General features: G+C 36.3%; 1 protein-coding gene across 1 annotated transcript in view; it reads left to right on the forward strand.

Moving 5' to 3' along the window:
• LOC145694682 (multicopper oxidase 3-like) overlaps nucleotides 1–9,387 on the forward strand; it is a 56,733-nt gene extending 47,346 nt beyond the window's left edge. Inside the window, exons 9-11 of the mRNA XM_081771188.1 lie at nucleotides 3,480–3,701; nucleotides 7,104–7,325; nucleotides 8,180–9,387. Coding sequence (XP_081627314.1) covers nucleotides 3,480–3,701; nucleotides 7,104–7,325; nucleotides 8,180–8,313 — 578 coding nt within the window. The 3' untranslated portion in view covers nucleotides 8,314–9,387. The remainder of the gene's footprint in view (nucleotides 1–3,479; nucleotides 3,702–7,103; nucleotides 7,326–8,179) is intronic.
• Nucleotides 9,388–14,608: the final 5,221 nt, after the last annotated feature.

The raw sequence follows: 14,608 nt of genomic DNA on the forward strand, positions 1-14,608 counted from the left end.
CTTCAGAAGCAATGTTATTCCGGTAACATTGTTCTATATTATATATATATATATATATATATATATATATATATATATATATAAAGTCTATAGACACTTGTTTGCGATATAGTAGTCTTCATAGTAACCATTTTGGTTTTAAGTGACGCAGCTGAAAGGCTGTATATTTGGCGAGAGCTCTTGTGGTGGTATTTTGAAAATTTAGAATCTTCTCTATCAAATGATGTATAGATCTTTAGTGTACAATACGATGTACAGTTCAGGAGATATTGATATACAAAATTGAGTTCATCATTTTCAATCACGCTGTATCATTAGCGTATAACGAAGATAGAAATAAAGTCAAAGGGATCAGGGGCTTCATTTGGGAAGGACAGGGGAAGCAATTGACCCACTCTCAGTCTAAGAAACACATGCTTTTTAATAAATTGTGATAAAATACGTGAAACTCATGAAACATAGACAATCTTGGCAATAGCGTCAATTTCAAATTTTGCCAGAGGTAGGGGAGGGGGGGAGATTATCTACCAACATAAAAATTTCATGGTTTTTATTAGTATATTAATGTACAATTTTTTTAAAAGAATGTGTTTATTAAGCCCCAAATAACGTCCCTGAATCTTGCCTCCCCCTTGACAAAATCAGAAATGGTGCTATTGATACCAATCGATACATTTTATTGAGCGGAAAAAAAGATATATGGGTGAATGCAAATCCTCATGTGCTGTTTTCGAGATAATTGAGAAAACGACTTTGTTTGAAAAAAAAAATGTACAATAATCGAGGTGTGATGTACGAGGTGTGATCAAAATATACGATGAATATTTTTTATTAGAAACAAAATAATAAGCTTACATGTAATTTGATTTAATCTCCTTCAGGTGAATAATTTTATTAGAAACAAAGTAATAAGCTTACATGTAATTTGATTTAATCTCCTTCAGGTGAATAATTTTATTAGAAACAAAGTAATAAGCTTACATGTAATTTGATTTAATCTCCTTCAGGTGAATAATTTTATTAGAAACAAAGTAATAAGCTTACATATAATTTGATTTAATCTCCTTCAGGTGAATAATTTTATTAGAAACAAAGTAATAAGCTTACATGTAATTTGATTTAATCTCCTTCAAAGTACTGTCTTTGGCTAACAATGCACTTATCCCAACGTTGAATCCATGACGAAGCATTTCTGGAAGGCTTCTTTCAGAAGGACGTTCAGCTGCTCTCAATGTCAGGAATGGTGTCAAAACGTTTTCTTGTAAGTACGGTTTTAATTTTTGGAAAGAGTCAGAAGTCGTATGATGCTATATTTGGAGAGTATAGCCAATGTGGACAGACAGGATATTTTTCGGTCAAAACTCGCGGATCAAAAGCAAAGTGTGGTACGGTGCGTTATCGTGGTGAAGAAGGAAGCCATCTGCTCATTTAATCGGCTGTTAAAATGTTTCTCACGGACCCGTACGAGATGTTTAGTTCTTTGGAAAAACTGTCGAATAGTCATTCGCCTGTTTGAACAAATCATTTGTGGAACTTTTTGCATGTTTTCATCTGTTTTTGACGTCGAGGACGTCTCAATTGTGCTCGTTTTCCACCAACTCCTTGCCGCTTTTGAATCGCTCGTAACAGTCTTGAATGTCACTGCTTCATCGCCATACACTGATTTCGAAATTTCTTGAGCTTCTTTGGCACTTTTTTTTTTTTTTTTTTTTTTTTTTTTTTTTTACAGCTTAGACCAAATCTTAATGTTGGCGTGCGAAAGACACTCTTAACACGTCCTTACTTTTGTGCCTCTGGAAGCCAACTAACATGTCACTACTCGTTCAAACTCGACATTGACTGTACCAAAAGTTTAGGCTACTGGGTTGACTAGTTGAAATGTATGCAACATCGATAGATGGCACTGTGCAATTACATTTATCATTTTATTTGATCAGACCTTGTGGTTGAGAATAAATTCTCATGTGTACATTTGAAGAAAAAACGGGAAAACAAATTTTTATGCATTAAAAATCTATTTCATTTGTTTCCAGTAATAATTCATAGTTTTTTATTCTATATTGGAAGAAATTGTTTATTTACTTATGTGCTATTTATGTAAAAGAAAAATGTTTACTAGCAGATTCTACCTATTTTTGTTTGTGTTCTTCTGACTGTGACACACATATTCCTAACAGTAACACATATACTCCTAACAGTGTCACACATTCTCCTAATACTAACACATATACTTCTAACAGTGTCACACATACTCCTAACACTGACACATATACTTCTAACAGTGTCACATATAGTCCTAACACTGACACATATACTTGTAACAGTGTCACACATGCTACGAAGAGTAACGCTGGTAACCATTGAACGTAGAACATAGCTAGTACTTGTTCAACTATAGTGGGACTAACAAAAGAAAGGAGATGTCTGCTTTGTTCATTTGTTTTTCATAAAATATGTCATATCCTCCTGTGTATAACCACACTGTGTGAATTGCAATTATTAATAAAATAATGTTAATTCAATACCATCTAGAAATAGAATATGCAGGACGTGTAAAACGAGTAAGAAAGTTTGCTGACGGTTGTCCATGAGAGGAGACGAGATGAGACATGGGGCATTATTCCGTATCGGCCATCTCAAAATCTGCGGAGCGCAACGCAACGCAACGCAAATAAGCAACAACAACAACAACAACAAAAAGAATTATATCTGCTACACTGATTACTGCAAACTAAAAAGCACGTTTTGTGTTGTGTTGTCGCAAATCGATACGGAAAATGGCCCTGAATTTCTATGACAACATACAATAGAAATTGATACAAGTTTCGAGACATTTGCGCGATATCTTTTAATGACTAGAGAGCCTCAATTCTTGTCTCGTAGAGTAACGGATTTTGTTTATATATATATATATATATATATATATATATATATATATATATATATATATATATATATATATATATATATATATATATATATATATATATATATATATATATATATGTACATATATTACAGTATTTTAAATTCCAAATGTGTGACTAGTCTTTAAGGAGGTTTTGGATGCTTGACACCATATGTAGTCAGGGTACCTTATTTCGGAGGAACATTATATTAATATGTGTAAGTGACTAGCTGTGTAACGAAGTCATAATTTTTCAGTTCTTGTATATATGGTTTCTCTAATACTAAAGCGCGAGACAATTGATGACATGTTAGTAAGCGAATGACACTAAGGCTGTGGCTAAGAAGACGGGGCGACTGATGAATCGCTTCTTTCGTCCATAACTGATGTGACAACAACACGAAAGCCCTTTCATTTGCTAACAATTAATTCTCTTATACTGGCTTACTGACCCTATGTAGATACCTAAATAATTAGGCTAAAACTCTAGCCGGGAAGAACATTCAGCCACAGACATAGATGAAAAGTAAAGCGATTGTATTTTATAAGAAAATTTTATTGCATTTTTCAGAACCAGGTCCAGGTGCTCCAAGTATATCACTCATGGGCGATGGGATATCATTTACTGCCCCGCCATCTCCACCCCTCTCACAGTTGTCTGACATACCGAATTCACTATTGTGTAATGCAACGAGAAAGCCTGACCAATGTGCGGACTCTGATGTATGCTATTGCACACATTTGGAAGAAGTTCCTTTGAATGCAATAGTTGAAATAACTCTGGTTGCCTTGGGTACGTATATATATTTTTTATCCCCTAGGGTTTATATTTATGATCAGGGAACAGATTAATAAGTGCTATAATAGATAATATATGTATTGGATTGCAACAAGGGTTGCTATAATTTTCTTTCAAGAAACCGGAACAAAGATACAGAAAATTGAATTCCCAATCACATTATTTTATTAAAAAGATGATTTGAGAACACACAATTGAATTACATCAATTGAGCTCTGAATATTTCTTATATTAAGTACATTCAGAAAAATCCGTTATCTGGACAGCGGTATATTGTACAAATATACGGTATCCTTATGTTTATTACAGAAATCAGTACAGAGCATACGTTATCCATATTCTACATATGTACTGCCGTTTTCCGCTTAGATGTTACATCATGCCGTTGCAGGATGTCTGATATCTAAGTCTTCCATATATTACATACATATACCTATCTTACATATGTCAGCTATATGTTACATATGTCCATCTGTATGCAAGGTTCTGACCGCCTATATACAGTTGTTTCGTTTGTACGTAAAGCACGTTTATTCGGAACACTTATACGGAAAGTACTATAAGATATACTTTTTCAGTTATAGAGTACGTTTGCTGCACGTTAAGTCCAAAAACTACAGGATTTACACAAGTAACCTACGTTTTCACGTATGCCACAGATTTTTCTCAGTGTACATTTTTTAAGAAGACAATGGTTGGGAAAGGTACTTTCCGCAATGTCACAACTGTCACTGAACATAAGTTTCTAAAATTAAGAGCAATTTATGTAGACAATGTTCTGCCAACTACAGTCTTAATGGATGACAAGCTTCCCATATTGCACGAAGTCGTTTATGGGAAAATATTGAACGTATTACGGTAGTTCAAATCTCACTTTAAACTGGTAGTCTTGTCAAATATAACAAATATCAAAGCGGACAGACGGAGATGATGCAAGATGGGAAACCTCTATTAGTATTAACCCTTTAATTGGCAAGCATTGAAAGCATTACCATTAAAATATTTAGTTTGCTTTATGATTGAACCATGTCTTCCTGATCACAATTTCGTAATTTTTAAAGTATTTTTGTACTTTGGTTACACAATACAGGATGTTTATTTCAAAGCAACATTGCCACAAAATAGGTTTTATGAGTACCTACTGAGCAGCATTGCCCTATTATGGTAAAATATTATAAGGATACTCTCAATAATTAGCAGCAGTTTCGTTGAAATATTTTCCTATAGAGCAAGAAACCAAAAATAAAAAATATAAAAGAACTTTCGTGCAACGTAGGAGATAGAGCTTGCACAATACTAAATTTGACTGTCCCCTGTTGACAAAGATTAGAAGTATCTAAACAAGTGACCCGCAAATCATGTACATGAATATTGTATGAAAGCAATAATGCTAATTAAACGATCACTGAAGATATAATTCGTGCGGATAACGCAATAGAATGCGATGTTGCTTGAGAGCAACAATGCCAAATAAAGGGTTAAAGAAGACACATTTTGAAGCAAGCTGCAGCTTGATGCAAGTTTATATAGAAATCTAGACGCATTGTCTAAGATAGTGACGGCCTACATAACTTGTGTCAAAATAACATCGGTGAAGGGAATAGCAATTTTTAGAAATTAAACCGAATAATTCGTGCAAAAGATGTTTAAACAAATAATGGAAGTAAGTATATTTTTAAATGAAACTAAGTATAATTAAAAACTAGCATTAAGTGAAAAGTAACTGACATTTTTCATTAAGTCGCTTTTCTCATAAAGACAATTGATCATTAAGAGACTGAGTTTAGGATGATAGATTACTACTGCTGGAAGAAATTCGTTAGACGATATAAAGCTTGTGTGCTGATGTAAGCCAAATGCAATGCAGACCATAATGTAAGTTATTTCAATTCAATTATTCCTCTATTCGATACTCCCAAGTTGTGCAATACGTATATTGCTTGAACTTCTATAAGTAATTTGAGCACGTGTTATCATTCCTTTCAAATGGTCAGTGCTTCGATTTTTTTAAGGAGTACGCACTTTGTGACCATAAAAGTAAAATGTTGTCAGGTGCCCATCATCGAACCTTTTCCACTTTCATGGAACTCCCTGGTATCTGACATTGTAATCAAAAATGAAGGAGACCTTAGGACATCATCTTTTTGGATTATTTTAAGGATTGCCTTGTTCACTCTTTGAGTTTAACACTACCGTCGACATTTTGTAGTAGGAGCTCCCTCTGACTTGCATAAGCTCAAGTTGAATCTTAGTAATGAGGTTCGCGCTCATTTATCTCAAGAAAATAAATGTTATATCAGGTTTACGCTCTACAGCTCAGGCTCTATTCTCATTGAGGCTCTCTCTTTCTCTGTCTTGTTCTCACCGCGCTCACTAAAGAAAGGCTTGCTATATTCCATGTAGCTTGTATTCCCTCATGCTAGTGCTCAGTAATCTTATCGAGGCTCACGCTTCTTCGGACTCGGATTCTATCTTACTTTCCACTTCGCTCAATTCTAGCATTCACTCATTGCAATGGGGCTTGCATTCTGTTGGACGCAGGTTCTACCTTGTTATTCACTTTGTAGGACTCGTGCTGACATAAGCTTACCATAATTATTGAGCTTCAGCTCGAAATTTTGGCTCGCGAGTTTGCTAATGTCACTTTTCAGCATAAACCCTATATAATATGCAGTGGCGTATTTACGATTTTGTTTCGGAAGGGGCTTTGCTAACTTTCGGGAGGGGGCTTTGTCTGGAAATGTGAAAATTCTGCAAGATATTTCATTTACTTTACTATACTAAAGATTTCGGGGGGCTTAAGCCCGGAAGCCACCCCTCTAAATACGCCACTGATAATATGTAAAGTTGCAACTTAACTTTGTATAACAATCGCACAAATCCAGAGTTTTAGCATTGATTCTTTCCCTGAAGATAAATGATTTAAGGAGCTGATTCTGTTCCAAGGGATAATATGCTAGCTAACTAACTAATTCTATGGCCTATGGAACCCGGAGTTTCAATGCCGCATTTATAAAAAATATGCAGCCAACTGGATCTAGTATCTACTTTCTATTCCTATTTTTGGGAGATCCATAGACTATTAATATTGTCCTCCCACCTTCGCCTAGGTTTTCCTAATGGTCGTTGTCAGATTGGTCTTCCAGTTAAGACTTTGAAAGCGTTTCTACCCCCTTCCATCCTAGCTACATGATCTGTCCACCTGAGCTTGCTGGGTTTGATGGTTCTAACAATGTTTGGTAAGTCATTGTATGCCCATTTGCAAAATTCTATCTGAGGATAAGGTCATCTTTGCTAATATAAATTTTAAGAAAACATGATACAAACTAATTTTTTAAGTTTTGTTTAAAACATTTAGCACCAGGCAAAAAACGTTTGTTTATTAACACTTTACAGATCGAGCATTCAACTTGAGCCATCCTTTCCATCTTCACGGACATTGTTTTGAAGTATTAGCTGAAGGACGACTTTTGGATGGAAAAATTTCTGTCGAAGAAGTTGCCAAAATGGAAAGAGCGAAAAAGATCCACCGAAATTTATTTAATCCTGTTTTGAAAGATACCATACCCGTCCCAAGCAACGGATATGCTGTCATTCGATTCAGAGCTGATAATCCAGGTAAATACGAAATTATTTTTAATGACTTGTTTTGTCCTGTTGGTTATCACATGAAAAAAAAAAAATCAAGTTTTGTTCTTGTTGAATAATGCAAGAGGATAATTTACATTGCAAAGTCTAGAATGTCGTGAACTAGTGTATTTGATCAGTTTTAAAATATATTTTGACTGTTTAGACTATTCTGAAAAATGGGGGTGAGTAAAATAAGCGGATTTTCTAAATAGTAGTCTTGATCTGAGTTTTATTCTCATATACAATAATTAAGAAAACAATTCTTTTTACAATATTGTTGTAATTTTGTAATATAGAAGCAATCTTGAATTATCAATAATTAAATCTATGACAACCATAATGAATACAAAGTAGATTTATAAGCCTAACATTTTCTGTCAGTAGTCTTTACTTAAAGTGAATATTTCTCGGGTAATTGATAGTTGATTGGATTCAGTTGTAGAATTCATATAATACTGAAACAAAGTGTGTAAAATTCACGGAGCGAAAATGAAGTTCAAAATAATACTTTAAAAATTAGGATGTGCAAAACACTAGATGGCACAAAAATCGCGAGTAAATATGGTAATTGGAACTTTATGTCTGCTATATACTAGGAGATAAATCCTAGGAAATATTTTAGGATTTATTTGAGAAAGGACATATCTCGGAGGAAATCCTACACTTTTGTGCCATAGATATATAGGTATTTAAGTATTTAATGTAACGTAACTACCTCGGCCATGTGGTGTAACTGGAATTGTATTTTGAGATTGTGGTGAATCTTAGAGTTTTTTATGACCAAGTGAGGTAAATATAAATTAAAATAATTGGGAAATCTAAACTTGTTGTTCATTTTTCAGGCGCCTGGATTTTCCACTGTCATTTTGCGTTCCATGCCAACACTGGGATGGCAATGGTGTTCAAAGTCGATGGTGAAGTTCCGCCAGTACCTCCTAACTTCCCTCGATGTGGAAACTTTGCGCTTCCAGAATGAGAGCAGAATTACTAAGCATAATTCGTAAAGTTACATATTCGAAGTCTGTGAGGAACTGCCGAATCTAAGCTAAAAGATTGGATAGTTGATGCATGATATTGAATAACACTGATGGTGCATTTTGCAACGTTTATATAAAATAGACAAGAAAAAAAAACTGTCACTGAAGCAGAAAAAGTATTAAATAATATGCAGTTATATTATACTATGTCACTCGGACGAGAACAAGCTAAAATAACAATGGATGTAGCAGATGCCATGTACAACATTACAAATTCTCAAGGGTTTCCGAAATGTTCTAGTCAGCGTTATTCGATCGCACACTTTAATGTTTGGACAGATGAAAATCTCTTCAAAGAAACCATTACTCAGGTCTGTTATGCATTTTATGAAACGGAATTTTAATGTGGGTGTCAAAAAGATTAATTCTCGGAAATCTTAGACAGATTCATACATTATTGATTGATTTTGCTTAAATAAAGAAAATGATATGTGGTTTACTAAATTATGTACTTTGGCGCGGGAGACCCGGGTTCGATTCCCGGCGGGAGCTCATGTGGTTCGGATTCCACGTTAATCAGTAGATCTACGTCTCACATAGCCTCGCTGCTGAAAGGGACGCTAAACTGAAATTCAACTCAACTCAACTAAATTATGTAGTAAATTTAAGTAATGCCCTTCTTGCACATAACTGTGATTCACAATTATAAGATGGCCTTTTATACATGAATCAACTACCCGAAACCATTCTTCTAGACCCATCCAATTCAGTTTTAACTGTAACCCAATGTACTAAAAACGGTCACTAATCCTCCCTCTAAAACCGCAGACGCGACTATAATACTGAATGTTACATTTGAGAATAATTTATTTCCTGCTAATCTCTATTGACAACAATGTAAGTAGACCTGTCAAATTGATAAATGCATATACAGTATATTTTGTTTGGAACGAAAAACTGTAATTGAAGTGATTTATCAATGTGATTTAATTAATAAAATATACCAGCATTAAATACTATGTACATTATGTATAAATAAACATCTGTATAAAATTTAATAAAAACCAATTCAAAACGCAACATTGAATTTTCTTCTCCTTGAGATTCCTGATTAGGTCACTCGATCGAAAAAGTGTAAAAAAAGCTTTTCAGGCCAGGCATTCTGAATGAGGTTTCCCTGGGTTTTCCTCATTCACTCCAGGCAAATGCCGGGATGGTACCTAACTTCTAGGTCCCAGTCTGCTTCCTTCTTTTCCCAATCATTTCTTCTTTCCCTTTCCCCGGAGAGTGTGCTCGCTGGATCGATCGACGTGGGTCTGTGGAGTGGCCAACTCGTTCTCCCTATTTGTAACCCCTGACTTTTTATATTGGGTGTTTTTAAATAACAAAGTGAATCAACATTACATACCCGATTTGTCTGAACTATGGGAAGCTATCACAGAAGAGTTCCACAGGATACTAGTACGCTTCTGTCAAGCTGCTTGTAACAAGTTGTTCTTTGTCTCCAGTCATGTATCGATTTGGATGGTGAATTGGTGGACAATGCCATGGCGAACAGAAATAAAAATTTTTGTAAGGAAAGGTCAGTACGCTTCTGTCAAGCTGCTTGTAACAAGTTGTTCTTTGTCTCCAGTCATGTATCGATTTGGATGGTGAATTGGTGGACAATGCCATGGCGAACAGAGATAAAAATTCTTGTAAGGAAAGGTCAGTACGCTTCTGTCAAGCTGCTTGTGACAAGTTGTTCTTTGTCTCCAGCCATGTATCGATTTGGATGGTGAATTGGTGGACAATGCCATGGTGAACAGAGATTAAAATTCTTGTAAGGAAAGGTCAGTACGCTTCTGTCAAGCTGCTTGTGACAAGTTGTTCTTTGTCTCCAGCCATGTATCGATTTGGATGGTGAATTGGTGGACAATGCCATGGTGAACAGAGATTAAAATTCTTGTAAGGAAAGGTCAGTACGCTTCTGTCAAGCTGCTTGTGACAAGTTGTTCTTTGTCTCCAGTCATGTATCGATTTGGATGGTGAATTAGTGGACAATGCCATGGTGAACAGAGATTAAAATTCTTGTAAGGAACGGTATGGGAATAATGTGTTCATTTTCAATTTTATGGTAGTTTCAAGTTATGTTGGTAGTTTCTTTACCGCAGTTTTTGAAACATCACATACATAATTATGGGCTACCCTGTATAATGATATAAACACGTAATGTAATTGTAGGCAAAAGTATTGAACCCTCTACCCATTTAGGAGTTGATTAACCTAGTTGGAGGTCGGTACTATTAATTTCAAACAGATCTGTGAGTTTCCCGTGACGCATTACAAACAACACATAAGGTAGCTTTCAATATGACAAAAGGTATAGAAAATGCTTCCTTCTTCCTACTAAAATGGAATATTTCAAAAAAAAAAAAAAAAAAGACATGCATCTGTAGGAGTTTCTATACCGAAATGAAATGAAATGAAATTGTTGAGTTTTACGTCCCACCGTTATGCCGGTTAGGCTAAAGGAGACGGTGATGATGAGAGATGAAGGAAATGGTGGAATGAAGAAAGTGGGAGGAAACGGGAGAACTCCGAGAAAACCCACGCACACGGTGTTTGTCCACCACAAAGTTCACTTGGCGGGAGCAGGGTTTGAACCCGAGACCCCTAGCACCAGAGGTGAACGCTCTACCACTGAGCCACCGCTTTCTATACAGAGTTCCGTCTTCCTAAATTGACAGGTGCGTGAGATAGGCCTACTCAATTTTTCGCATAAATTATGACATGACCCCCATTCCTGCCTTAGGACATGAATTGTAACAAATGGGATGATAAAAATTCAATACGAGGTAGATTATATCTATATTGCAAAATTCAGTTTAAACTGTTTAGCAGTTTTCCCGTGATTCAATTATCCACAAGACCAATTTCATCTTTATATATTAAATTGAAACTGTTAGGGCAAAAATATTAGTTAATGATTTTCGGGTTTTGTATGCGTCTATTTACGGCGGTGCATTAACACAAAAATTTATGTGGAGAGAGTAATCTAAATATATTGAGTTGATGAGATTGAAGTGTTCTGTGCTCTGCCCGGTGGCAACATCCTCTCTAACGCAACCAATGGGGGAACCGAGGTCATGTCGTCACATGAGAACCAGAGGAACGTACCTCCATTTTCGTAGGCTTACAGGCGAGAGGACAAAAATATTATTTCCTTAGAAAGATGTGTTGTTAATAAGTTGGCAATTGAGCTACATAACAACAGATGATCAACAAGGAGAACAGATGGCGTTACGTTCCATTTACACCAAGTGGGGCTTTCAAAATTATGTCCAAACATGAAGAAAATGAAAACAGCGTTTTTGGAGTTGCGTTCCTCTGGTTCTCATGCGACGATGTGTACGACGTAAACTGCGCGCACACTAAGGAAACAGAATACACATTTCGTAACGGTTTGCATCAACATAACGCAAAATTTACAATTTTGTTTGCCAGCCCTCGCAATGCAGCCAAATGAAAATAACTCATGTATAAATGGTTGAAACAGTATTCAAGGATTAGTTATTCTCTATTATTAAAAGAGAATTTATGTGAGTATTGCCTTCTGTTTACCCGTCAGTGAAACGTAGCTTATATGAGGGTCTTGTTGTCAAAAAGTACTCCAAATACAAACAAATTCATGAAGATGCTGGAGCCCATAATATGAATTATTTGTGCCATATAGAGACATCCTTAATGCAGGAAACTTTCCTGAGAGCATTTCAGTGGAAAGAAAATAATTTGTTAAACTAATGGATTCATCGGCGATCCCGAGATAATATAACTTGACCGAAAAAAGTTAGCATCCATTGTAAAATATATTTATCGTGGCTCTCATGACATAGTACTTCATGATAAAAAATATCATGGAGGTAATTTTAAAGATCTTCATTTCGGAACAGACGTTGGGAACACCATCCTGAAAGAACATTGCAGTCGTGAAGTGGTAAAACTAAATACACATCAGTTCGTAATCCAAATGGATGAAAGGAATTTGGCGGTCAGTAATAGCAAGTGAACTAGTTAAGAAGTATCACGTATTTTCACTATTGGCAGATGAAACCATTTACTAACTAATTCTAAGGCCTATAGAACCCAGAAGTTGAATGCCCCATTCACAAAAGCTCTACATTGACTTCTGTTCTTAGCCAACTGGATCCAGCTTGTACTTTGTATTCCTATTTCTGAGAGGTCCACCTGGAAAATATCTGGCATCTTTTTCATGCAACCAGTTTTTGAATGTCCGTGAACATACAGTTCGCACCAGTGATTTTCAGAATACAGATCTGATCAGTGTCCCTTATCCTGAATTTCGCTGGAGGGACTTATTCTTTTATGAAGCGAGAAAAGTTGTTCACACCGATAGTAATATCGAACATGGAAATGACGTTCGATGCAAATTTGAGGTGTTTCTGAGATAAGGGGATACCCACTTCACTGAATTTTTGCTTTGGAATTGAATAGTACCGAATTTCCCTCATATACGGTATTTTGCTATTATCTTGGGGTACAGCGAGAATAAAAGGCAAGAAGTTACGATATGTCACACGCTATATTTACTGCTCAGTATCAAGGGCGCCGATCCTGGGGTGGTCGGGGGCCCGGCCCCCTCCCAAAGCTCATTTGGGCTCCCCTAGTGTATTTATGAATATACAATATTTGACATAATTTGAATGCAATTTGCCTTAACATCCTCATATATATACCTTCTGCGTCTGAGTGCCCCCCCCCCCAAATTTACAGAGAAATCGTCGCCCTTGCTCAGTATGCGTCTGTCTTGAGTTGAAGATTAAAATCTAGCCCGGTTCGTGTCTGTGGTAAATATCTGCATAACATAATATATACATACACAAGGAATAAAGTACACGTTTCAATATGTTCCTCACAATAAGAAGTCCAAGAGACTTTTCACTTTCTAAACGCACTGTTCTGCACAGTGCCGGATCTAGAAGGTATAAACTGGGGAGAGGGGGCAGTCAGAACCCAGACTGATAGATATATCATAAACTTACTATAAACTTTAAAAATATATCAGTAATGGCTTCAATTGTTTTTATGGGGGGAAGGTCTAGCCCCCCGGCCCCAGGCTACATCCGCCACTGGTTCATCATATAAAAATAAGGGTCTCGGAGGTGTCACATTTTCTACCTTTCGAGTAAACTGGAAAAGAAGGTTGACCATTTCCACAAGCTTCCCTTGCCATCCCTAACAGCACAATCACATAGCAGGCATACGCTTATCATGTTCCCTCGAGTACATGGGAATGTATCCAGTATGTGCCTTATATACTTCTGAGAAAGAAATCACATGGATGGCAAGTGATAGTCACAGTCTATGCTCGCCCCTAGGCACATGCCTGACATGTACCTGAGGAATGTGCCTAGTATGTTCTAGGTATGTTCCCCATGCCGTAAGCGTCAATGAACCACAAAATTACTCCCCCAAAATACGTTAAATCGCCTATATACGTAATGTGTTTACATTAAGATGAGTCTAAACAACACTTTCAACAAGTAAAAAAAAAAAAAAAAAAGTAGAGCTACCGTAGAGCGAGCGCGAACCACCAACCTCTGGATTACTAGCCGTGCGCTCTTCCGACTTGGCCACAGAAGCGATAAGAAGAAAGTTGCTTATAGAGAGATAAATTATTGAGGTCTTTGCATTCGGCTAATCAGAGTGCTCCTTTAACTGCGTATATTCGACTATAACCGTTTGGGTTCAGATAAAATTGCTCACCATGTAATTTTATAACAAATTGGCGAGTGTCTATTTATTTTTATTTCATGGTTCTTCCATATTCACTTTCAAATGATCGGCGACAGTTGCCATCTAATAAAGGTAATGCGTTTGTTACTTCTAGTACACAATCGCTTAGAAAAAGAAGTAACAAATGCATCAAATGTGGGAGATGAATTTAGAACACCTAAATGGCGCATGCGTAGCACATCTTGTACTGTTAGGGTATTTGAAACAGTATGTACCTAAAGGACGTACCTAGAACATAACAGATATATGTTCCAAGTGACGACATAAAACAAATGATTGTTAGAGTGCGAAACTGAGCCAGGTATATACATGCTATATTTGTGGTACATAGTTGCAAATATCAATTAGGGTAACAAGTACCTAAAATTGTAGGTAGCTGAAGTACATACTTAGCACATGAATATCATATGTGCTAAGTGTAGGGTACCTAAAAAGTAGCTAAGACTCCTAAATGGCACATATCTAGCACATCTTGTGCTGATAGGGATCTGCAGGTAC

This window comes from Thermobia domestica, chromosome 9 (assembly GCF_964235325.1).
Source record: "Thermobia domestica chromosome 9, izTheDome1.hap1.1, whole genome shotgun sequence".
NCBI lineage: Eukaryota > Metazoa > Arthropoda > Insecta > Zygentoma > Lepismatidae > Thermobia > Thermobia domestica.